General features: G+C 52.0%; 7 protein-coding genes across 8 annotated transcripts; 4 read left to right on the top strand and 3 right to left on the bottom strand.

The window, feature by feature from the left end:
• Positions 1-52: 52 nt before the first annotated feature.
• Positions 53-4,107, top strand: AAFC00_006574 (uncharacterized protein; the record flags this gene model as incomplete). Of its 2 annotated transcripts, XM_069348347.1 has the most annotated exons (10): positions 53-357; positions 423-540; positions 588-1,747; positions 2,832-2,901; positions 2,968-3,003; positions 3,063-3,195; positions 3,268-3,357; positions 3,438-3,494; positions 3,551-3,995; positions 4,053-4,107. In XM_069348347.1, 10 exons carry the CDS (start codon positions 53-55, stop codon positions 4,105-4,107), a joined length of 2,469 nt encoding a protein of 822 aa, XP_069199418.1. The 2 variants fall into 2 exon arrangements, with proteins under 2 accessions (XP_069199418.1, XP_069199417.1); XM_069346548.1 differs by lacking the exons at positions 53-357; positions 423-540; positions 588-1,747 and adding an exon at positions 2,722-2,774.
• Positions 4,108-5,569: 1,462 nt separating this feature from the next.
• On the bottom strand, positions 5,570-8,676 carry AAFC00_006573 (uncharacterized protein; the record flags this gene model as incomplete). Its single annotated transcript, XM_069346547.1, has 3 exons — positions 5,570-7,032; positions 7,089-7,268; positions 7,344-8,676. The coding sequence occupies 3 exons, from the start codon at positions 8,674-8,676 to the stop codon at positions 5,570-5,572; spliced, it is 2,976 nt and encodes a 991-aa protein (XP_069199416.1).
• Positions 8,677-9,740: 1,064 nt separating this feature from the next.
• On the top strand, positions 9,741-10,491 carry AAFC00_006572 (uncharacterized protein; the record flags this gene model as incomplete). Its single annotated transcript, XM_069346546.1, has 3 exons — positions 9,741-9,985; positions 10,079-10,339; positions 10,398-10,491. 3 exons carry the CDS (start codon positions 9,741-9,743, stop codon positions 10,489-10,491), a joined length of 600 nt encoding a protein of 199 aa, XP_069199415.1.
• A 714-nt stretch (positions 10,492-11,205) lies between these two features.
• On the top strand, positions 11,206-14,580 carry AAFC00_006571 (uncharacterized protein; the record flags this gene model as incomplete). The annotated part of the gene is made up of 9 exons (XM_069346545.1): positions 11,206-11,244; positions 11,305-11,381; positions 11,444-11,483; positions 11,542-11,638; positions 11,709-12,041; positions 12,106-12,232; positions 12,329-12,367; positions 12,424-14,371; positions 14,425-14,580. 9 exons carry the CDS (start codon positions 11,206-11,208, stop codon positions 14,578-14,580), a joined length of 2,856 nt encoding a protein of 951 aa, XP_069199414.1.
• A 1,423-nt stretch (positions 14,581-16,003) lies between these two features.
• On the top strand, positions 16,004-16,423 carry AAFC00_006570 (uncharacterized protein; the record flags this gene model as incomplete). Its single annotated transcript, XM_069346544.1, has 2 exons — positions 16,004-16,172; positions 16,233-16,423. 2 exons carry the CDS (start codon positions 16,004-16,006, stop codon positions 16,421-16,423), a joined length of 360 nt encoding a protein of 119 aa, XP_069199413.1.
• Positions 16,424-16,949: 526 nt separating this feature from the next.
• On the bottom strand, positions 16,950-18,200 carry AAFC00_006569 (uncharacterized protein; the record flags this gene model as incomplete). Its single annotated transcript, XM_069346543.1, has 1 exon — positions 16,950-18,200. One exon carries the CDS (start codon positions 18,198-18,200, stop codon positions 16,950-16,952), a length of 1,251 nt encoding a protein of 416 aa, XP_069199412.1.
• A 4,357-nt stretch (positions 18,201-22,557) lies between these two features.
• Positions 22,558-23,791, bottom strand: AAFC00_006568 (uncharacterized protein; the record flags this gene model as incomplete). The annotated part of the gene is made up of 2 exons (XM_069346542.1): positions 22,558-23,250; positions 23,543-23,791. 2 exons carry the CDS (start codon positions 23,789-23,791, stop codon positions 22,558-22,560), a joined length of 942 nt encoding a protein of 313 aa, XP_069199411.1.
• Between the last annotated feature and the right edge of the window lie 272 nt (positions 23,792-24,063).

Raw genomic sequence — 24,063 nt, 5'->3', positions numbered from 1 at the left:
GATCATAGACAAATCTACGACAGTCCGATATCATATCAGACAATAATCCAGGATGCAAAGATGGCGTAGCGTATCTGGCCTTGCGCCTCAATGTAGGCCTCAGAGATCATTAAATCGTACATACTGGAGGATCGCGCAGGCTTCGCAAACCCAGGCAGGAGCCTCGTCTTCAGAGCAAATAAAATTGGTCGATTTGTTACGGAGCTCGCGAGAAGAAGAGGACCTATCGGGGGAGATAGAAGTCGAGGGTTACGTACGTTCCATTCGGAAACAGAAACGGATAGCTTTCGCTGCGATTGGTGATGGCTCTACTACGAAACCGATGCAGGCGGTGCTGGATCCCGCCCAGGCAGAAATGTAAGGGCAATTTTCATAAGGAAGCGTTTCAAATCTCACAGACAGCTGCTTATGCCGTCCCTCAGATTATCCAATGGCGCCGCCGTTCGACTGATTGGCCAATGGAAGAAATCCGGTGGCAAAGGACAGTCACACGAATTGCAAGTTTCGAGTACAGAGCTCCTGGGCCAGAATGACGCTTCGGTATCAAGACTTTGGTTTGCCACTGGCGAATACACCGTGACTGACAGCATGCGCAGACATATCCAATACAAAAGAAATATCAATCACCCGATTTTCTTAGGACGGTGCCGCATCTTCGCACACGACTCCCATTCCAGGCTCTCCTGTTGCAATTCCGTTCTCTAGTAATTGCTCAACTCACGCTGTTCTTCATCAGGGAAGGATTCACGCAGACGCATACTCCAATCATCACGTCTTCGGACTGTGAGGGTGCCGGAGAAGTCTTCACAGTGTCATCCAATGCAGCCCAAGGCTCGCATCAGAAATCTGCCGATGGCCAAGTCGAGCACTTCTTCCGTACACCCAAGTATCTGACCGTGTCTTCCCAGTTGCATCTCGAAGCACTAGCCCAGTCTGTAGGCCATGTCTGGACTCTGTCGCCGACGTTCCGCGCCGAGAAGAGTGACACCGCACGACACCTCAGTGAGTTCTATATGCTCGAGGCGGAAATGGCCTTTACAGATGATATGAACGTTGTCATGGACCTCATCAAGCGTATGATATGCCATGTAGCATCTGGTGTACGGGCGCATCCAATCGTCGGCGAGATCATCGACCGTGCTAGTGGGCCCACCGAGGAAGACGACATTCAGATGATTACCCCTCAAGCATTGCAACACAGGTGGGATTGTCTACAGATTGAGAAAAGTGGTGCCCCTTCGGATCCGACATATAAGTACCCAGACTGGCCAGTAGTCACCTACACCGAGTGCATCAAGCTTCTGCAAGGCAGCGCTGCGACGAACCCTGGCTTGTTTGTGTTCAAGCCGACCTGGGAAGATGGTCTACAGGCTGAGCACGAAAAGTGGCTAGCACAACATTTCGACTCACCATTGTTCATCACGGACTACCCACGAGCTCAGAAGCCATTCTACATGAAGCCAAATGACGATGGCCAGACAGTGGGGTGTTTCGATCTGATATTTCCGGACGTCTGCGAGCTTGTCGGCGGCTCTATGCGTGAGCACCGTCCCGAAAAGCTTGTCGAGCGCATGAAATCTCAAGGCCTCTTCAAGGAAGACTCGGATTCTTCGAGTGTGGATTGGTATGTGGATCTTCGCAAATACGGCAGCGTACCACATGGAGGTTTCGGACTGGGATTTGACAGGCTACTCTGCTACCTCAGCGGAGTCGCAAACATCCGAGACGTTGTGGCCTTTCCACGGTGGTATGGGCGCTGTGACTGCTAGTCTGAGCTTAGTCAATAGCGGCACTTGCCGTCGAGCTCACAGCGGCTGAGCGGCTACCTTCGGGCAGGCAAAGACCTCCGCGTCGCTTCGAGAAGCCTGTTGCGGACTAACCCGAACTAGAGAATCAGAGATTATCTGATTACAAGCTACGGGATATAGTGTCAAAATTTGATTGACACGCGGACATAAGACCTTGGAGCGCCTTGGCCGAGCCAATTCCGCCGAGTCGAGCGTTCTCACTCACACCTGCGGAGCAAGGACAAGTCCGCGGCGAAGGCATGCTGCATGGCAATGGACGATGATACTGCATCCGCATGGTGGCATGTGGTCTCTCGCGACCCGAGTGGTTAGGTGACCGAGAGGATCAAGTCAGAAGACATACACTGTCCCAATAACATCAACGGCACCCTGGTCAAGAGCAAGGGGTGGGAGAAGGCTCCGAGCTCGGGTTGGTCTCTGTACTAGTAAAATGTAATTATAAGATTCTTCGTGTCAGAAAGTGTACTGTAGAGGGAAAAGGGTATGATGGGGTCGAGACCTGGCCCTGCTGGCGGCTGCTTCTCAGCTGCCTCGGAAGTGGAAAACGCCGCTTGTCATGATGGAATGACAGGACGGTTCAATGTGCTGGATCGATCGACAAAACTCCCAATTCTTTCAGAGATAGCTTCTTGTAGACAAGGTCGACTCACATCTTGGAGTCCCCACAACAGCCCCCTCGACTGCAGAACCATAGCGCGTTGTTGTGCCTGTGTTTTTTTTTTCTTCTCAGCTGGCAACATCGTCATCGATCGGCTCTACATTTTGTCTTGTCAGCGTGGAGGTGAAGAAGCATCATAATACAAATTCCCAGACCACCATCGGACATTTTTCCAGCAGCAGAACCCAGGCCTGGCCAACTCTTCCTCACGACACATCTTTCAAACTGGATACCATTGCGCCTCAGCGCGGGCACATGGCCGCACACGATGGGTTCTCCGCCGGCCTCGCCGAAGAAAACGAATATGAGTAGGGACATCGTCGTCGATCGGTGATGGAATTTTTTATTCTGATGGCCTTGTGTAGCTACGAAGGACTACCACCAAACTTCTCTCTGGCGGCAAACATGGTCGCCGGAGCCTTTGCAGGCATTGCCGTATGTTGGAATTGAGTCGGAGGTGTTTTGTTACGTGTCGTTATCGGTATACTGATTTTCCGTCAGGAACACTCGGTCATGTATCCCATCGACCTCCTCAAGGTTTGTCTCTCTCGCCATTGAATGTCAGCGGGCTTGACGTATTTACTCATCTTCTCTAGACACGCATGCAAGTCATGAACCCCACGCCGGCGGCTATTTACACGGGTCTCGGAAACGCCATTGCGACGATATCTAGAGTGGAAGGATACATGTCACTATGGAGGGGATTATCAAGTGTTGTCCTCGGCGCAGGTTAGCACGAACCCTTGTTTCCGTCACATTCCATTTCTACGGGGCGCAACCTCTGACAGAGAAAATCATCAGGTCCGGCTCACGCCATTTACTTTGCGACATATGAAGTTGTCAAGCAAGAAATGGGTGGCAATGCATCGGGACACCACCCACTCGCAGCAGGTACGTGGCATTTGCGACAGAAGCTACTGATTTATCCAGAGAAAAAAGAGAGAAGAAAAGAAGACTAATTCCTTCTACAGCAACTTCCGGCGCCTGCGCAACGATAGCAAGTGATGCTTTCATGAATCCCTTCGATGGTGCGTCTCAGAGTCTGATCTACTTGGTCGCTTTCCGCCTTCTGACGGCTATACAGTGATCAAGCAACGCATGCAAGTCCACGGCTCCATCTACTCGTCCGTCTCACAGTGCGCCCGCGCCGTCTTCCGCAACGAAGGACTCCGCGCCTTCTACGTCTCCTACCCGACCACTCTCGCCATGACCGTCCCTTTCACCGCCCTACAATTCACCGCATACGAGTCCATGACAAAGTTCATGCACAGAAGTTCGGGCTACGATCCCCTGACCCACTGCACGGCCGGTGGTCTCGCAGGTGGCTTCGCGGCGGCCGCCACCACTCCTCTAGACGTCATCAAGACTCTCCTGCAGACCCGCGGAAACTCGACAGACCCCGAGATTAGAAATGCGCGCGGTCTCGTCGAGGCGGCGTCCATCATCGCAAGACGAGACGGAGCCAAGGGATTCTTCAGAGGAATGAAGGCCAGAGTCGTCACTGCGGCGCCCAGCACCGCCATCTGCTGGTATGTCTTTCTGATCCACTAGTTTTGCGTGTTTTGTGACTGACAATCGACCCACAGGTCCGCCTACGAAGTCGCCAAGGCCTACTTCATCTCCGCCGAAGAGGCCAAATGAACATGATCCACACACAACACGCACCCCTTCGCACGGTCCTTGGACTATTACGCGCGCTTGGGGCAGGCCTCTACTATGCAAAGCAATCAATACTCACGAACCGAGCGAAGAAATAGTCTTACTACAACAAGACAGCAGACGGAAGGAACCCCATCCTCGCAATTGGGCGCAGCAGCGGAACGGATAGATGATTGATAGAAAAAAATAACAAAAGTGATGGGACCGCACGCCGTCACAAAAAAACGCTTGACAGGGCCTGTGCTGCTGCCTTGGGACTCAGCAGGAGCGGGATTGAGAGGGCATATCAAACCACGCCGGAGCGAGCGAGCAATCAACAAAGTTTTCTCGCATCTTTTTTTACTTCTCGTCTTTTTCTGAGCAAGCGGTCATCAACCTGGATGGATGGATGGATGGATGAATGGATGGAGCCTTGATTCAAAATACTTGGTTTACAGGAGGATCACCTGGTTATTGTCTACGAGAGAAGTGAGAAGTCGGCGATAAACCTTTTTTTTTCCCTTTTTCTTCGGCGCGAGAGAGGGTGTCTTTATCCTTGATGATGTCCCTTTCCGCCAAAGGGAAAGAAATGTTGTCGCTGTTTCTTCTCTCTCTCTCTCTCTCTCTCTCTATTCTCTCTTTCTTTCCTCAAATCTGGAAGGGCGTAAACGCATCAGGGGAACAGTGTAACAAATATGTAGGATAGACAACAACGAGATGATTTTGGCTGGTTCTGACACGGACCGGGCCTGCTGATTATGTGTCACTGTTTCTCGTTCCTTTTTGCTCACTTTTTGCTTACTTCATCGCTTTCTGTTCCTGGCCCTTGTGGTTTCTACGTCGTTTGTTCGTTCGTCATCGCTAAGCAGAGCAGAGCAGAGCAGAGCAGAGCAGAACAGGACAGGACAGGAAAGCTCGAAAAGTGGATAGATGGCGAAAGGGATTCGTGGCCTGAGAAAAGGTAATGGATTAGGTAGGGTGGAGGAATGCATTCAGGGCGTTCGTTTTACATGTACAAATAATCGAATGTGTTCTTTTTCTTGCTTTTCATCCCATTTCGTCTCTCGTTGGGTGTGCTCGAGACAGTTATCGAGAAGATGAATGTCATTTGATTACCTTAGGTGCTGATTGAACGGAATGGAATGGGGGTGGTCTTAGTTGTTCTTGGGTCATGTACGAGGGTGGAGTTTGTGGGCTCTTTGTCCCGGTCTGTCATGGCTGCTATCGCTGAGGCTACTATTACTGCTACCACCACCACCATTACGACGACATGGTATTTGATGTATCCGCGAAACATCGTCTCATTTCTCGCGTGCCATTCTCTGGTTACTTTCGTCCCATTCTACACGAAAAACCCCCGAACAGTCCATTAGACCGATCATCAATAACCCCTTGGAACCCCCATTACTCCACTTTCAGAAGCCGATGAAAAACCTTGGTCGCTTTCCTCTCTTTCATGCGCTTCTCATCTCCGCTGTTGTCCATAGTTCCCTAGCCTCGCTAATATTTCAGCCATGTCGTGTCCGCCACCCCCGACTGCGCCATTGACACCGGCACCACCACCACCACCGCCACCGCCACCGCCGCCGATGTCGATGCCATTGCCAGGCTGCTGGTGCTGTTGGTATCTCTGCATGATGGGCGACGAGGGCATGCTCTGTTGTTGTGGCTGCTGCTGCTGCTGCTGCTGCGGGCTCTGTCCGGACAACAAACTGGCAAGCGCAGGATTCGCCCTCAGAGCCGCGAGGGGATCACCATGTTGCTGCTGCTGTTGTCCGAAGCCGTGCGGCGGCGGAGGAAACCCCTGAGCCAAGGATGGTGGCGCCAGAGGTGACGGAATCGGAGGTGCAACGACACTGTTCCCAGCCAGCAGTTTCGCCAGATCAGGTGTCAAGCCGGTTGCAGCTGCTGCCGCTGCTGCCGCGGCGGCGAGAGCAGTGTGTTGGCCTGCTGATGTTGTGGGTGGTAGAGACGGTGGAGAGAGGTGTTGCGAATGTGGTTGTTGCTGCGACATCGCCCCCAACAGCTTCTGTAATCCAGAATGATCTAGCGATGTTATCAAGTTGCTGAGATTGGGTGATTGTGATGATGGTGGTATCGTCATATGTAGAGCAGCTGGAGGCGGTGGAGGCGGAGGGAGACCTTGATAGCCATATTGTGGTGGAGGCGCTGCAGAAAGAGAAGGTAGCGGAGGTGGTGGTGGCTGATTCTGAGTCACCATTGCCGCCGCTGCCTGAGATTTGGCCCTTAGGACAAGCTCGGCTGCCACATTGAGATCGAGGTCTTGATATTCGTCGAATCGAACATTTGCTGGATTCGTCCTGTCATAAAGCTGCAATGGGACCTTGACTGTCTGTTGGTTCAGCCGCGTGAGCTGGGACACGGCCTGCACTCCTTCCATAATTTGTCGTTTGATGACGGCATCGAGAGACAGGCGAGGCGATAAGTAGAGCACATCTACGCGTATACCGCGAGCTGCAAATGTCCTCTCGATGTACGAAATAAACTCGCGGTCGATGGTGTCGAGGACTATAATCTGCACGTCAGGCACCTCTCCAGGACGTCGACGTGGTAGCGGCAGATCATCGTCCTCGCTCCTTCTCGGAGAAGGACTTCGATAACGATTTCGAGAATACGGCGATCGAGAACGGCTCCGGTAGCGCGAGTCGTATCTGTCGCGTGAGCGGTCTCTACTACCGCGATGTCTGCCATATGTAGGCGATGGTGTTCGACGGAACTCCTCTCTTCCTCCGCGTCCACCGCTTCTTCGGTTCCTGTCTCTATCTTCACGCCGTCTGTCTTGTCCACTCGGCTGATAACGATCAACGCTCGCATTGACCCCTCTTCCGGTGTTTTCGGGTGATCGTGAGCGACGGTTGCCTTTAGTGTCTGTGTTGCGGTTCTTCTGTGGTTTGCTGACCTCCAGATCTGGGGCCCCATGTCAGCTGACTTGTTTCTCTATCGACACAAAAATCAAAACGTACGGATTTTCTTCCCCCGGATGACTTTGCCTTGCTCCACCTGCATAGCCTTCGCACAAGCGCTAGGCTCGAGATACTGTACGAATCCATATGCTTGCTTGATGGAGATTTGAGCCAGGTCTCCATAACGATGGAAGACATGAAAGATGTCCCTCTTTGTGACCCTCTCCGAACTCAGGTTGCCTGCTCACATGTCAGTGGAAGGCCAAGACCGACGCCAATACATCATGATAGCAGAGAAAAAGAGCCACTTCATACCAACGAAGAGTCTCGAACCGTGCGGGAACTGTTCCCAATTTCCTTCTGTGACATATTTACGCTCCTCGTTAAGGAACACGTCGTATTTGCGCTGAGTATCGGGTGTCCACGGCACGTCTGCGTCGTCCAGCACTTCTCCCGCCGCTTGCTTGATCTCACGTTGGCTCTCCAACTCCCGTTGTCGTTTGGCTCGAGATGTCGGACTTTCCGAATGCTCTTGTCTGAGCTGACTTTGGAAGGAAGCGACGGGCGGAGGTGGCAACGAGTCGACACCCGGTACAGCATCTTGACCTGGTGCTGCGGGATAAAGTGGGGCCTGGGATATGGCGTTGTAGGAAGAGTTTTGTGCAGCAGCAGCAGCCGGAGCATGCTGGCTGTGAGGGTGGTAGGCGCGTATGTCCGTGGAAGAGTCGTAATGAGGATGCATTGACGGCTGCTCTTGCGCTGGTGGCTTAGGAGGAAGACCAGGCGGGGGACCATGTGTGGCGGTCGCCGCTGTCTCGGAAGCAGCACCTGGAGGAGCTGGCTGCGCGTCTGCAGTGGTAGACGAGTACCCGCCATCTGCTGACTGGACTTCTGCGTTGGTAATCGGCTGGGAAAAGGATGCGAAGAATTGTTGAAGTTCGGTCTGAGACTGCACAATTCGACTGTTATTAACAACGTCTGGCACAGCTGCCTCTACCGTTCCGTTTTGCAGTTGGAGATGGGCATGGGGAGGGGCTTGGGGATTGTCTTGAGCGGGATTTATGCTCGAGGGAAGGGCTGGAGCTTGAGCTGGAGCTGGCAGTGGGCTGCTCTGCTGGTATTCGGGAGTTTGTGCAGTTACATTGGTAGTAGAATGATGGGCGGCAAGGACATCTTGCTCGGATTGAACATGGGCTTGGGCATGGGCGTGATCAAAAGGCTGGGCTTGGATATGGGCAGGGATGGGCTCAGTGCTTGCCTGGAGTGAAGCTTGTTCATTTGGGACATAGTTCATTTGACCTAGGTTATCAAGCGAAGTGCCTTGTTGCTCCTGAACTTGTGTATGCTGTGGGATTTGACCACCCTGCACTTGGTGCATAGGCTGTGTGGGAACATGGCCTTCGCTGACGTTAGGGGGCTGGTTGCTGTCAACGACTGACGGGGCTTGACTGAGTTGCTGTGGCGGTTGGAGAACACTGGCTTGTGCCATATGTGCAGAGGTTTGATTAAAGGCCTGATCGATTTGCTTCTCAAGGATAGGGATGTTTTGGGGGACGGGATAGTGCAAGGGCTTGGGAGACACGGGGCTCAACACGGCGGGTTCGCTGGTGTATTCTGGATCCTCTGGAGGCGGGTTTGGAGAGGTCATGTATGCGGATGAACTGCGCCCTCTATGCGCCAGACATGTTAGGGAGGTATGGGATGAGTGGCAGCTGTTAGAAGGTCGATCGAGGACGCGACAAGATTTGAAAAAAACGCGAGCAGGAGGACTCTTTTGAGTTGATATGAAGGAAGTGTAAAGCAATACAGCTAGTCTTCTGCAATTGCTTGAGACTTCGTCCTTTCTGCCTGCTGATTTTCTGGGAACGATGAGTGTGTTCGCAACACTCTGATCAAATCGTGCTCCCAAGTAACAAGAAAAACTAGCAAAACAAACAAACAACAAGAACACCCGTTCAGCTGCACAAAGAGCAGTAGTAGTGGCAGATGGTGCTGGTGGTGATGGGTAGGTTGCAGCAGCAATAGCAGCGATCGTCGACACTTTACAGCACGAATCCAGAGAATGACGAGAGCGACAAAAGGAAAACTGTAAAACCACAGAGCTCGAGTTACTAGCCACGAGTTCAGAAGCGCGTTCGACGATGGTCTATTACGAAATTGCAATACGCGGAGAAAGGACGTTCTCTGTTTCCTTTTTTGTGCCCTTTGCTAAGAGAAAAATTGAATAATCGTGAACAGTCCACGGCCATGGCGCGAAGGCGGTTTGGCGTGTCGTCATCCTTTCCGTAATACAATGGCATTTCCCCCCCAGTTCAGCCGCCTTGGCCCGGACCATTTTATATTGTATGTGCACCAATGCACGCGCTGGAAGAGTCCCTGCAGGAGATCGTACAATAGTAGACACACGCCTGATCTTCTGGAAGTGCACGTACTCTTTAGGCTAACTGTATCTAATCACCCAGTACAAGTACACTTCTACTCCACTTTTCTCGCGCAAACTCCAACGGCGGTCAAGAGTACTGTACATGTTGTCGTGCTGTCAATTTGAGCGTGTTGGGGCCTTGCGAAGGTTAGAGTAGAAGTGTTACATGCACCGGTGCTCTGTTCGCCTCCGGTCTTATCGCTCCGCCGCCACTTGGTCCAGAACCCCATCTCGTTCCACACATGCACTCTATATGCACAAGCAGAATTTACAGCCAAGTCTAGAAGAAGATGATCAGAGGCGCGCAGCTGCGACGTAGCTTGCCTCCTCTTACAACGCAGTGGTCACGGAGTCAGTTCCTGCTATTGTCACGGACTTATGCTTCACGGCCTGCAGTGACGAACGATGTCAATGAGGAGGAGCTTGACGAAGCGAGAAAGTGGCTTTCGAGATTTGATGCTGAAACTATCCCACGTAGTCTATGCGATGTATCTTTCAGCAGGTCCTCGGGTCCTGGAGGCCAGAACGTGAATAAGTATGTGAGACGCAGTATCAGGAACCACTCATCGCCATAGCATTTTCTTAGAAGTCCTTTTGCAAATAGATTGCTGAATTCTTGTGGTTGTAGAGTCAATTCAAAGGCGACTTTACGCATTCCTTTGGCTTCACTTCTGGCACAGCTCCCTTCCATCCTTCGACCTGCTATCATGAAGTCGAGATATTGCGCTACCAAGTCAGACTCACTGGTCATTCAAGCCGACGACAGTCGGAAGCAGACGGATAACGTGCACAGTTGCTTCGTCAAGCTGCATAATCTCATAGTCGAAGCCGGTCAAGAGGTGGTCCCCGGCGAAACGAGCGCGGACCAGCTCGAGAGGGTGAAGAATCTGTATGTCATAGACTGTACCACTAATCAGAATCTGTTAGCTAATGGGTCTTGCCAACAGTCAAAAGGCCGAGAATGAGGAGAGGTTGAAGCACAAGAAAAAGCACAGTGACAAGAAGAGTGCAAGGCGGAGTGGTGGCAAAGCCGACTACTAACCAATAATACATCTTGACAAGGGAGTCCATTGCTCGTTTTCATGATTGTGGACTATCTGGTTGTTATACACAAGCGAGTCTTGTCGCTCGGTGCGGCCGCTATGTTGGAAGAAGGGAAGGAAGACAAGCAAGTGCCTTTCTGAATATGTAAGATCATTATGGTAGCAGAGAGTAGTGTTTTGGTCTACATAATGGTGGTCCTTGTAGATCAGTATTTGATCTCTCGAAGAGTGTCAAAGTAGATCAAGATAAGGTATATAAGGTATTTATCCTCATACTAAGGTACCACCTAGAAAGTCCAGGGGTTGCTTCTGGACCCTTGAGCTTTTGAGACAGCAAGCAGCAAGCAGCAGATCTGGAGAGACTTGGCAAGATGGGGGAGCGGGAGACGGAGCGAGGATGGATCCGAGTCAAGTCGAGTGAGTGAGGGTTGTTTGAGGTGTCGTGTTGTTGTTGCATAGTGGCTTGCTTGTGCTAATAATTACCCTCCGAGATCAACCTTGAGGCCGCCTGTTAGTGGGTTAGTGTTGCAGAGTAGTCTTGGTGGCAGCTGCAGCTCGTGAGTTTCAGGAGACAAAAGTGCTCACTTTACGATACTCAGCTATGCCTGCTTCACCTTGTCTCTTACCTCTTCGTTCTCCATCATCATCGTCATCGCATGCTTTTGTTCCTTCTGTTCCCTTCCCTTCCTTTGTTTTACCACTTTCAGGAGTCATGGCTCCAAAGCACAGGGATGGCGATGTGGTCGCCTCGGTATGTTGACGATCAAGTATTACCTACCTTGCTGAATGCTATATACTTACGATGACACAGTTTCCTGGCGAATATATTTCTTGGATCCACACCACCTTCGCGTACGCTGCTTTCTTAGGCGCATTCGTTGTAGGATGGTGAGAACATGCGCGCGCTGTATCTCTCGACTATCAGAGCATGTTGCTGAGCTCGTCCATAGCGCATTACATTACCAAAAGATTGTCCAAAATGAACACTTTGTATGGAACCACTCGAACCTGCCCAGTTCTTGCACAACCACTGACCTGCATATGATAGGGCTATCCGATTGAATGGTTCCCTTCTGTCTCTGCCACCATTGGCGATCGCTACCCCGAACGATCTGTGTTTCAGGTCTTCATCGCGCTCACTTCCGGTTCGTCCAGCCATTACAAAAGTCCCCCGCCGCATGGCATCACGGGCGAGTCTAATCGTCTCATACGCAGCTCCTCGATTCCTCCTCGTCATACTGTGGTACATCTTGACGGCAAGACCCAACTCTTCTCTACCCAAGTTTGTCTTTGGTGTAGGTGTCTTCAGAACCCTCACCTGTGGTGGCTGGACCTATGTCACTTCCACCGACGACCATGACTGGCACGACATCTTCATGATTTCCTATCTCGTTGCCACTCTTCCATGGACCATTGGATGTCTGGCACTGAGCCCGAACAACCCTAAAGCCATCTTTTACAGGAAGGTCTTTGCCGGCTCTTTCTTTGCTACTTTGATTCCTCTTGTCTATTTCTTCATTCAGCACAAGGTCCACAGAGTGCCTGGTGGTGAGTCCAAAACATCATTCATTATGCCCTATACAAAAGCGCGCCATCTGACAAAGGCTCCCAGCTTATACCATCTACGCCTTCTTCGAGTGGTCGCTAGTCCTCCTCGACGTGGCATTCGACGCCGTCACCGCACTTGACTTCAACGGTCTGGAACTCGTCGTGAAAGACGTCAAGGGAACGAGTAGAGGGTACGTTCACTGGCTTCCGAAATAGGCCGTGGTAGGGGTAGCCACATCCGATATCTTTTTGTGAAGGCTCGTCTGATCCGCCATCCCGTCTTACAGAAACAGCAAGAATGTGTCCGATAAGATCCGTCAGACCGAGTGAGTTCCGCCATGCTTTGAACGCATCCTTGACATACAACTGAGTGGATTTGCAGGAAGGACAAGCCAGTCGGACAGGTCTTCGCTCCCGGGTTCTCAAATGGTGCCCTCCTCGATGCTCTTGCTGAGGTATATGCTGGATACATCTTTTGGTCCGTCTTGACCGGCCTCGGATTGCTCATCTGGTACTTCCCTCTCTGGCACATGGGAATCTCCGGATACGAAGCATTCGTCATGACACCCGTTTCTCCATTTCTCCTCGGGATCACTTCATTTCGTAAGCTGGTCATTACAAACATCCGCGTTGTCTATCTGCTCAGCATCTCTGGTCTCCTGGCCTACCTGGTTGCCTCCCCTGAGTGGCGTCTCACGACTGTGGGCTTTTCTGTGTCCACGGGTTGCTTGGCCTGGTCGGCATCGTGGTGGGCGGATCGCGCGCAGCCGGCAAAACTCGAGGGACGGATTGCCGCTTTCTCTCTCGGCTTGCTCGCCTCGAGCGTAGCGAAATATGCCTTCCAGACCAACAACCCTGTGTGGCCAGCCGTGCATGCTGCGAATGGCGGATGGAACAAGACCGGCACTCTTCTTGCTATCCTCGCGATGCTCCGTATGACCAGGAGACCACTTGACGTGACTGGAGGTGTCTCCTCGCTCAAGGTCCCGTCGGGCTCAGCATTCCCTGCTGCTCTCGGAATCTCTGGTCTGATGTTCGGCATGCACTCGCTCCTTTCCGACTCCAGCACCATGATCTCTTGGGTCTGGGAGGGCTACCCCATCAGAGGGCCTATGGCTGTTCCTCACGGTAGCTACACCCTGTTTGCTATGGGTCTCGGTCTGCTTATTGGTCTTTATTACCCCAAGTTCACGCGTAGCTGGACTTTCTATGGCATCGGTGCCACTGGTGCTGCAGTGCTGACAGGCTTCTCTCGTTGGTTTGGTTTCTACGGAGGTCTTACTCTTGCTGCCTACTTGATGGCCGTCGCTCCTGCTCTCATCTCGAACGCAGTCCGGTTCCCACCAGGCCGCACCTTTTTCCTTGGTTTCTTCTTCTATAATGTGCTGGTTCTCGCCCACGTCTGGGTCGTAGCATATGCCTTTGTCCCCGGTGGCCCTTTGATGCGTGAGCACACTGACTGGGTCATGACGGCGATGATGCTTGCAATTGGTGCAGGTGTCTTTTCCGCCACTGCTTCAGCATCAAATGGCAAGACTAAGACGTCACCCAACTCCAACCCAGCAGCTCGTAAGCAGCGCTCTTACTTCTTGTACATTCTCCTTGGACTCCAGCTCCTTTCGGTCTCCGTCTCCTATCTCCGCTTCCCATCTTACGACTACACTCCTTATCATGCACCGGAAAAGTCCATCACCGCTGGTATCTGGACAATTCACTTCGGTCTCGACGAGCCCTTGTTCACCTCTGAGCGTCGCATGGCCCAACTTCTGCGTGAGCTCGAGGTTGATGTGGTCGGTCTGCTCGAATCGGACACTCAGCGCATCATCATGGGCAACAGAGATCCTACGCAACATCTAGCCGAGGAGCTGGGTATGTGGGTGGACTACGGTCCAGGCCCCAACAAGCACACTTGGGGCTGTGCTCTTCTGTCCAAGTTCCCCATCATCAATTCTACGCATCATTTGCTCCCTTCACCTGTGGGCGAGCTGGCACCTGCCATCCACGCGACGATTGAAGCCTACGGCGAACTCGTGGATGTGTTCGTCTTCCACTCTGGCCAAGAAGAAGACCCAGAGGACAGACGCTTGCAATCGCTGTACCTTGCCGATCTCATGGGCTCTTCCCCACGCCCATCGATTCTGTTGTCTTACCTGGTCACCAAGCCTGGCGAAGGCAATTACCACACTTATGTCAGTGAAAGGAGCGGCATGCGCGACATTGACCCCGCAGACAACTGGGACAGGTGGTGCGAATACATTCTATACAAGGGACTACGGAGAAGTGGATACGCCAGAGTCAGCAGAGACAGCATCACGGACACGGAGTTGCAGGTGAGTCTTGTCGTTCGGCTTCTTGTCTGCGATTTACTGATTGACGAATGTAGCTCGGCAAGTTTGTCGTGGGTTCGCCCGAAGGCGGCAACGACCATATCTCAGAGGATGAGGTCCCCGAGGGCCTGCGATTCCCCAAGTTGTTCCGTGGAGAGGGTGTCAGGGGACACAGGTACCATGTGTTTGACGAACCGTGGTATTATGCATAGATGGGGTTCCGAGCAGGTTTCCAAGATAGTATGTCGTAGCAATAAGTGTCGGATACAAAACAAACATATTCTGTATACTAGACGAGTCTTCCAAGGAGAGATGGTTGGTTCCTCGAGCATCTTCCGCAGATGGACAGATAGGTTCATCTCCCGAGAAAGAGAAAAGTTGTTATCTTCCAATTTTCTTTCATCCATTCTTGCGAAGCCTGACGATCACCTTGCTGTACCTCGCCACCAGGGTGACAGGATGCAAACCATGCGACACAACATTGCTCACCATTATCGACGAGCAAGCTGTCTATATTGTGTCAAATCGACGTCCGAGAGATGTTCATCTTTACGCGTTGAAAGTTCCAATACTTGTACCTACCTTACCTCCACTATCACAGCACAAGCAGCAACACAAAGCAAAGTAGGGACAGGCCCCCATCGAACTAGAACACGACCTTTGTTGAAATCATAAATCATCATCATCATAGTGGAGAAGAAGCCGCCCATCCCACATCCATTTTCCCCATCTCTGGCGTTTCCGATCGCTGTGCTCTGCTTTTTCGAGCCGCTTGGTGCCGGACGCCCCCGGTTCTTGCTGCGGTTTTTGCTCGTGATGATTAACGGGTGGGTATGCTGATGCCGTCGGGAGTAAAGAGGGGGTGAGAAGAGTGTGAGGAAAAGAGGCAGTACTTCGCCTACAAGGAGACAGAACCAGACAGGCGGCTTGGGGGGAAGGGGTCTCGAGTACCTAAGGTAGGCTCTATATTCTCAGTAAATTACCTTACCTTACCTTATTTCTCACCATCATCGTCACCACCAAGCTCGAGTATTTACAGTACAGTACCTCAAGTTTGCAGACGACAGCAACCTTGCTCTTGCCCTCTGGTCGAGGGGTTCAGTCCACCCCCACATTTACATACGAAAGAAGCTAGGCTTCCTTTCTCCATCCAGTCGATACGCGCAGCCGCATCGCAGCCGCATCGCAGCCGCCTCGCTCGGAGATGGAAAAGGATATGCTGTGACGTCAGACTTACATGGGGGCGTAAAGCGTAAGATGGACGTATGTTGGATGGATACCCGTACAGTGAGAGGGCAAGGGAGTGGGAAGGGGAGGGCAAGGCGAGGAAAGGGAAGGGCAAGGAAGCCGTCTTTTCGAGGGTTTCTAGATTCGTCTGTCTGGCAGCGTCCCGTCGTCATAAGCTCCATTATGCTCGTATGAGTTCATGTTTCGTTGCTTGCTGCAGCTTCTAACCCTGACAGTTGCTCCACCCCTCACTACTTCTGCACCTCTGAGCTCTTTAAATGCCGTTTTTGCTTTTCCTCTCTTCCTTGACCTACTTACATACCAATCTACCTATCAAGAACAAACAAGAAACCTCAAGCTTACCTGCTTCACTACATCAACAAGAACAACCACTACACAAAAGCAATCATGTTCCGCCAACAAATCGTCCGCTCAGTGCGCGTCTCCGCTCAAGCACCTCGCTTCTTCAGCAACGCCGCGCGTCTGCAGAAGAGCCCCGTCGAGGCCGCAAAGGACGCCGCCAAGACCGTCGATCGGACCGTCTCTGATGCCGCCGTCAAGGGCATTGAGAAGGGCGGTATGTCTTGCTCGCCCTCTGACTATCAATAGGAACAAGTTGCTGATGTGAAAACAACAGAACAAGCAGCCCAAGCCGCCAAGTCCGCCGCGGGCATGAACGCCTCGGAAGCAAAGGGCAAGGCCTCAGAGCTCCAGGGAAAGGCATCGGAGCTCGCGGGTGAGGCCAAGGGCAAGGCGTCTGAGTTGTCTGGTGAGGCCAAGGGAAAGGCCAAGGAGGTCGAGGGCGAGGTCAAGGCTAAGACGTCGTAGAGTGATGATGGCGCCGGGTTGTGGGCATGGTTGTGCAGGAGAAAGCGATGACGATGATGGTCGCGGAACAAGAGACTGAGTGGTTGGACGTCTTCTATGGCATTGTATTTCTCGTCGTATAGCGTTTTCCTAGTGGCAATCATGAATTCTTTGCTACATCAAGAACATCGTATCAATGGCTTGTCGACGGTCAGATATCTTCAAGGAATAAGCTCGGAGATGTAGTAGGTACATGTCGCAGCGTGGCAAGCAAGCCCATCAACAGGGAACAGCTCCAGCCAGCACGGTTCTGTCTCGAATGTCCTGTATCACACAAGATGAAAACAGCTTCAGGTGGCAATTATAGAGAAGTTTGCGAGAAAATGATGATAAGATGGATATATGGTCATTGCTATTACGAGGGTTGGTATCATCTCATATTCGCACTTTTGCTACACTGAGCTCTGCTGACGATGAATCAGAAAGACGAAAACAACCAGAGCTTGGTAGGCAGAGCTTGGTAGGCATGAAAGAGACGATGACACGCTCAAGACGGCGGCCACTTTGAAGGCGCGTCAACAACAGCTCTGGAGAACCTGGCGCTGACGGCGTCTTGTTTCTTCTGCTTTTCTTTGCGTAATATCCCCGTTCGATCTGTGACCGGAGTGGCGTTGATGATGTTGTCAAAGTCGTCGTCTTCGTCGTTGTCGTCAACATCCGAGCCCGACTCTGCGTCCGAGTCTTGATTGTTTTGTGAGATTATGCGGTGGGCTTTCGGTCTCGCGCCCGACTCGGAGTCGGAGTCGGAGTCGGAGGTGGGTTGTTGTTGAGGGGCGGGAGTGGGATTGACGAAAGGTTTCGAGGCCAGGACGCGGCGGCGGAGTTCGGCCATTTCTTCTTCGTCGTCGGAGTCTGAGGGCGGCATGCCGTAGGGGTCTCTTGTGTCTTCCTCGTCCTCTTCTTCTTCTTCCGAGTCTTCCTCGTCCTTGCTCTGCTCTCCTCCTTCTCCGTCTTCCGAACCGTCGTCGTCGTCGTCGTCGTCGTCGTCTAGGTTGCGTGTTCGATTCGTGTTTCCTCCAGTCCACACGTCCTTCTTGTGTGCTTCTCTCTCTGCTCGATCTTCGTTGTACTCGTCCTCGATCTTGGCCAGCCAGTCTTCTTCGGCTTTTTTGATGCCTTGTTCGTCTTTTGAGGCAGCGTAGCGCTTCAGCACTGCTTCGTTGATGTTGATGAAGGAAGGACCGTAGGAAAAGGACGAAAGAATGTCCTCGGCCCACTCTCTGTGTCCCACAATGAAAAAACAAGCAGCGAGAGCTTCGACACAGTTCAGCCTCCACGGTCGGCCGTAGTTGGTCTGGTTGGCAGCAATAAGATAGGGCAGTAGTCGCTGGTGGGGACCTCCGATCTTGCCGAAGGGAACCTCGGCGATTCTGTTCCACGAGGCCTCGACGACGGCCGCTCCGTACGTCTCGACCAGTTCCCGATCGGAAGGATTGCAGATGGTTTTGGCATTGGGAGAAACGACGATGCCCTGGAACTTCTGGCCGACGTGCAACTCGCGCATCAGACCCAGGCGCATGAGGCGTTTGCCCGAGCAGCGCTTCGCGTCGCAGTGGTTCAGATCCCATGCTGCGGCTTTGTAGGGTGGACGTCGGTTGCCGCTGCCGCTGCCGCCTGAAGCAGAGCCGCCGTCTTCTGTCGCTGCTTCTGTGCCTCTGGCGGGTGGCATGGGTCGTGCGGTCCGCGAGGTGGTGAATTTCTTGCCTTTGCCGGCGTGGTCTTTCTTGTGGCGAACCATCTTTCTTCTTTGCTAACTCCTGAATCTTCTTGGAGAGAGATTTCTGTCCGTTTCTGGGTAATGACTTGGAAATATGGACAAGTCAGTGTTGTCGTTGTTCAGACAGTGGCGGCAAGAGCCAAAAAAGGAAGCTCAGGATTTCCGAACAATCAATGACTGTGATCTGTGTTCTGTATCGGGCAGTTGCCCTTCACAATGGAAGCTCTTCATCAAGGGCCGACGTCACCGAGAAGTGGGGTGCCAAGAGCATCACCTACAAGTACCGGTACTTTGCACAAGTACGGTGCAAGGAATGCGAGCCTGAGGCCGCCGTCTATCTTTACCCCCTCTCTCGAGCCTGAGGCCGGATCAGGTCGGGCCGAGTTTGGCGTGTGAGTGAGAGATACGGTACTGTAGAGACACGGTACTGTAGAGATACGAGTGGGTCACCTTGAGTTCCACTGGCTTATGATGGCATCGAACCGGCATGGACTGGACTGGCATGGCATGAGCTTGTGTACCTTCCATTACCTTATACATGCGTATTATTCCATACTGCTCGTGCCTTGTATCTTACCTTGGTCAACACTTACATCTCACTCTACCTCACTCTCTTCCCCAGTGCCGAGTGGCCAGCACGCCGCCGTGTGCCCTCTCGTCGCGATAGTAAACAACCCCTCAGCTGACATCGTTTCCGTCTTGCCTTGCATACTTTGCCAAACAACAAAACAACCTCGACGAATACCAAAGCCGTCAAAGTGGAGGCGGCATCGGCTCGTTACGCCGCCAGGGACAGGTTCGCCCCTGGTGAGGCACCTCAGACCCCGCTGCAGCGATACATCCGTCAGTCTCTTCTTTCTTTCTCTTTTCTGGTACCCGCAAATGATGAACCAGATGTCTGACTCGTACCAAAAGAAAATGCTTGCGATCCTCAGAACTATGAGCCCAACCTGGCGCTGTGTCTCGAGATTGCCGACTTGATCAATGCGAAAAAGGGCAATGCGTAAGTCATCGTCTCTCTCTTTGCATCTTGCTTTCTCTCTCTTTGCATCTGGCTTTCTCTCTCTTTGCATCTGGCTTTCTCTCTCTTGCTGTCTAGCCACTGAACCACCATCACCATCGTCCAGACCTCGAGAAGCGGCCATCTGCATTGTGCAACTCGTCAATCACCGCAACCCCAACGTCTCTCTCCTCGCCCTGTCTCTGCTCGACATCTGCGTCAAGAACTGCGGCTACCCCTTCCACCTCCAGATCAGCACAAAGGAGTTCCTCAATGAGCTCGTCCGTCGCTTCCCCGAGCGCCCTCAGATGCGACCGACTCGCGTGCAACACAAGATCCTCGAGTTGATTGAGGAATGGCGCTCCACCATCTGCCAGACGTCAAAGTACAAGGAGGATCTGGGCTTCATTCGTGACATGCACAGACTGTTGAGCTACAAGGGCTATGTCTTCCCCGAAGTCAAGAAAGAGGATGCCGCAGTTCTCAATCCTAGCGATGTATGCGACCCTTTGCTCTCGGCCCGCCCGCGACACAGATGACTGACTTTCTCTCAATCACACAGAATCTCAGATCCGCCGAGGAGATGGAGGAAGAGGAAAGACAACACCAGTCCGCCAAGCTGCAGGAACTCATTCGACGCGGAACTCCCCACGACTTGCAAGAGGCAAACAAACTCATGAAGGTCATGGCCGGATTCGACAACCGACACAAGACCGACTACCGCGCAAAGGCTGCCGAAGAGGTGGGCAAGATCCAGCAAAAGGCCAGGCTGCTCGAAGAGATGCTGCAGGGCTACAAGGCGGGCGATGAGATCAAAGAAGGAGATGTATTCGAGGTTTGTTGTTTTCTTCGCCCATCTGTCCACAATCACAACTCACCACGCCCCCAGGAATTGGCCAACGCGCTTGCCAGTGCGCAGCCCAAGATCCAGAGGATGTGCGAAGAAGAATCCGAGGACCACGAAGCAGTCGCAAAACTGTTCGAGATCAACGACAGCATTCACCGCACCATCGAGCGTTACAAGTTGATCAAAAAGGGAGACATTCAAGGCGCGAACAACATCAAGCAGGGAACGCTTGGTATCAGCGGAGCCGGTGTCAAGAAGGGCGCAAACAACGAGCTGTCTCTCATTGATTTTGGTGCTCTTGACCAAGAACCTGCCGCCGATGCTCCCGCTTCCTCTTCCTCTGAGCCTCCCCCACCCCCGCCGAAAGGGAACTCTCTCGAGGACGACCTGCTTGGCTTGTCCATTGGTCCGGGCGACACGGGCTTTGGCTCTGGAGGTGCCCTGTCTCTCGGCTCACCCAGCAATGCATTGGCAGATCTGACTGGCGCCGGTCCTTCATCGTCGACTCCGTCGGCTCAGGGCCACAAGGCGCGAACTTCAAATTCCGACATTCTCTCTCAGTTCAATGCCCCGTCGCACACCCCGCAGCCTAGCTACAATGCCTTTGCTACCATTTCACAACCTACCTCAGTCCCTGCCTCGCCTCAGCCGAATCTGTTCTCTCAGCAGCCTCCTCCTCCTCCACCGGTGCAGCAAGCCCCGCAGCAAGCCGTGCACAAGGCTGATCCTTTCGCTGCCCTCACCAGCACCTCCAGATCGGGGTCTCCCTTTCAGTTCCAGCAGGCCTACAAGGCTCCAGGGTCGCCAGCTTTGCAACAGCGACCTCAGACGCAGCAACAGCAACAGCCCAGACCAACTTCACTCATCAGCAATGGTGGTGGTAACGGGGCCTTTGGCGACGAAGAGTGGGCTTTTACTTCGTCTTTGCCTCAACCAGAGAGCAAGAAGGAGATCCAAGTCACAAACTCGAGTATTGCTACCGTGTTCAGTGTTTCGCGATCAGCCAGTGCAAATGGTTGGCTTTCCATCGAGAGCAGGATCAGCAACAACACACCGCAGCCCATTACTGACTTGACGTTCCAGCTTGCTGTAACAAAGGTAATTTCCCTGCTCAATCCATACACTCTTCATTCTCATAGATGCGCACATGGACTAATCAGTAACAAAAAGGGCTACTCTCTCAAACTCGACCCGCAATCAGGCCGAAATCTGCAACCAGGTCAACGCGACGGCATCACCCAGAACATTCGCGTTCAAGGCGTACAACGAGGCACAGGACGTCAAGTCAAGATGAGGTGGCGCGCGAGTTATAGCCTCGGGGGCCAGATACAAGAAGAGCAGGGCATGGTGGCTGATTTGGGAGTTGATTGAATGATGCAAAGAAATGAAAAAGGAATAACAGAGAGAAAACACATGGCTCTTCGGGATCGCGATGATCATCTTGACGGAAAAGAAGAGACGCTGTCGCGTTTATCGTGGCAGTGGTGTTTGTGAGGTATGGAAGAAGGCCGGTCGTGTGTATGGAGGGTGGAATTGCGGATTGGAGTTGGTCCTGCATATACATCGAATGAGGCTTACAATCACCGTGGCAAGAGGAAGAGAAATACGGAACCGGAAAAGAGGAAACAGGTATTGATTAGTTATTTACATTACACTCTTCGAGTTCAAAGCGATCGACCTTTTTGTGACGTTCTGTACTTGATTACCAAGTATTCTCAAGTGAAGTTCCCAGTCTTTTCAATATGATAACATGTATCCGGGGACTATAGGCAAGGTTCACACAATACAAATGACCAAAAAGACAAAGTATAGGAGATCCAATCTCTACCGTATCACCCAAGCTGATCACGAAGACCAACAAGCATCAACACCCAGCTTTTAGGAAGACTTTATATTGATGATGAGATAGCGTCAACACATGATGAAAGGCGCGATGGCCGAGCGGTCTAAGGCGATAGACTAGAATTTGTCCACTCCCGTAAGCGGCACTGCTAGTATAATCTATTATCTTCGGATGCGCAGGTTCAAATCCTGCTCGCGTCGACACTTCTTCTTCCTCCTTTTCTTTTTCACCTGTACCAGCACTCTCCTCCGTATGTCTTTGTTTTTTCTTGCCTTTTTGCTCTTCTAGACGATTGTACAAGGACCATTGATAATGGTGTAGATATGCGTATGTTTGTCTGCAGTGCAGCCATATACTGCTCAGCTAATCTCCTTCTAAACTTTTGTTTCCCTATCTCTCTTTCTATCGAATAGTCTTCTATAGGTGTCCATGGGAAGTGTGCCTGTCGTTCATTATGTCTTGTGATGAATGTCTCGATAACGTCTAATACTCTAATTCGTCTGCAAGTCTATCTCAATCATCTCCTGAATGGCAGTCTTGACCTCCCGCTTCCTCTTTCTTCCGACGAGTCTTTACCGGCATCGATCAGTGGTCTTTCGAGATCTTCATCGCGTCTTGTAGTAATTCCCTTCAGCATCTTCTACTACTCATCTAACGTCCCCTGACCCTATCCATTTGTCCATGTTACTCACTTTCGAAGAGGTAACCTTGACCTTCCGTTCCCCCTTTCATCTGTCGAGTCTTTCCCAGCTTCAATCAGCAGTCTCTCAAACCCTTCATTCCGCTTCGCAACCAACTCCTTGAGTTCACCCTTCAAACCCTCCAATACCCGTCTCGCAGCCCCGACATCAGAAGGCAGATCCTCAAACCACTTGATCCTCGCCTCCACATCCGCCACTCTTACCTTCAAGCCCCTCAGCTGCGCCTGCGCGTTCTCGAGCTCGGAAATGCTCACTTCGGCACTACTGCCAAAGGAGGAGGTGCCGTGTGGAGCAGAGGACGCGATATGCGCCAGCCGTTCATTGTACTCGTCGAGTTTCAGGCTCAGCAGTTTCGTGTCGCGCGTGAAGGTCGCTGTCTGCGCTGGAAGATCAGGTGCTGGAACGAATGCCTCAGAAGCCACATCATCGAGTAAAGTCTTGAGGCGTCTTTGCTCTCTCTGAGCAGTCTGCAACAGGTGTTTTGTCTGCGCTAACGATTGGGAGAGATGGAACACATCGCTGGTCAGAGTCGTGAGATGTAGAGCTTGGCTTTGAGGGTCTGGGTGCGGCCTGTCGATCGTCACGGAAACTTCGGAGAGGGTCTGTAGAGCTGCTTGGCTGGATTTTGAGAGGGATGACTCGAGTGTGGCGGAGATTTTGAGGCTGGTTTCGTCGGGGGTCTTTTTAGGTTGACAAAAAGAGTGGCAGGTGTTAGCTGGGTCGTTCAGTCTCTCAAGGGCCGATTAATGGTTTGTTTTTGAGAAGATTGTTATAATGGCAAAGTATGAAGAAATGGTATTTTGTTCTTTATATGGTAAATACGCGGATCATGCGATATATCTCCCTCGACACGACCAAGCTCAAGGAACATATCATTTTGTTATTACTGCAAAATTACAACAAAAAGAAACAGAAAAGGGGACTCTCAGCTCGGCAACATTCCACATCAACAAAAAACACTATTTCTCTCACCTTTTCTTCAAGCTCCCTAAACGCCTGCAGCTCCACGTTATGCAACAGTCCCTCCTCGTCATCCGCGCGCTCACTGAATGCCACAAGCGTCATCAACGCCTGCAACGTATACTCGTTACGCTCGAAAGAAGGCACTGGTTTCGGATAGTATTTCCGCGACAGCCATGAGTCTACTAGTACCCAGTCTTTGGCTTGTGCTTGTTGTTGCCGGGCTTTGGAGGGCGAGAATAGGGCTGATGAGAGATCCATTTGTGGATGTATGACGCTTTTTATGGTCTTGCACTTGTTCTCTGGTTGCACTTTGATGTTGGAGACTGGTCGTAGTATAGTATAAGGTATGCAGATTGACGTGGATTAATGTTTAGTCTTGTTGCAGTACTGCCATCCATGGGGGATGAGACGGTTAAAGCCTTGGCACAGTCGCCAGTGCTTCTACAAGTCCATCATCAGACGTCATTGGTGTGGACAAATCGCAAACCATATATCGTCTTTTTGATATACAATCCACCACACCGTGACCA

The sequence above is a fragment of the Neodothiora populina genome (genome assembly GCF_041146345.1).
Source record: "Neodothiora populina strain CPC 39397 chromosome Unknown canker_contig_8, whole genome shotgun sequence".
In the NCBI taxonomy this organism is placed as follows: Eukaryota; Fungi; Ascomycota; class Dothideomycetes; order Dothideales; family Dothioraceae; genus Neodothiora; species Neodothiora populina.
The sequence above is the reverse complement of the archived record's forward strand: the minus strand, read 5'-3'. Positions and strand labels throughout refer to the sequence as shown.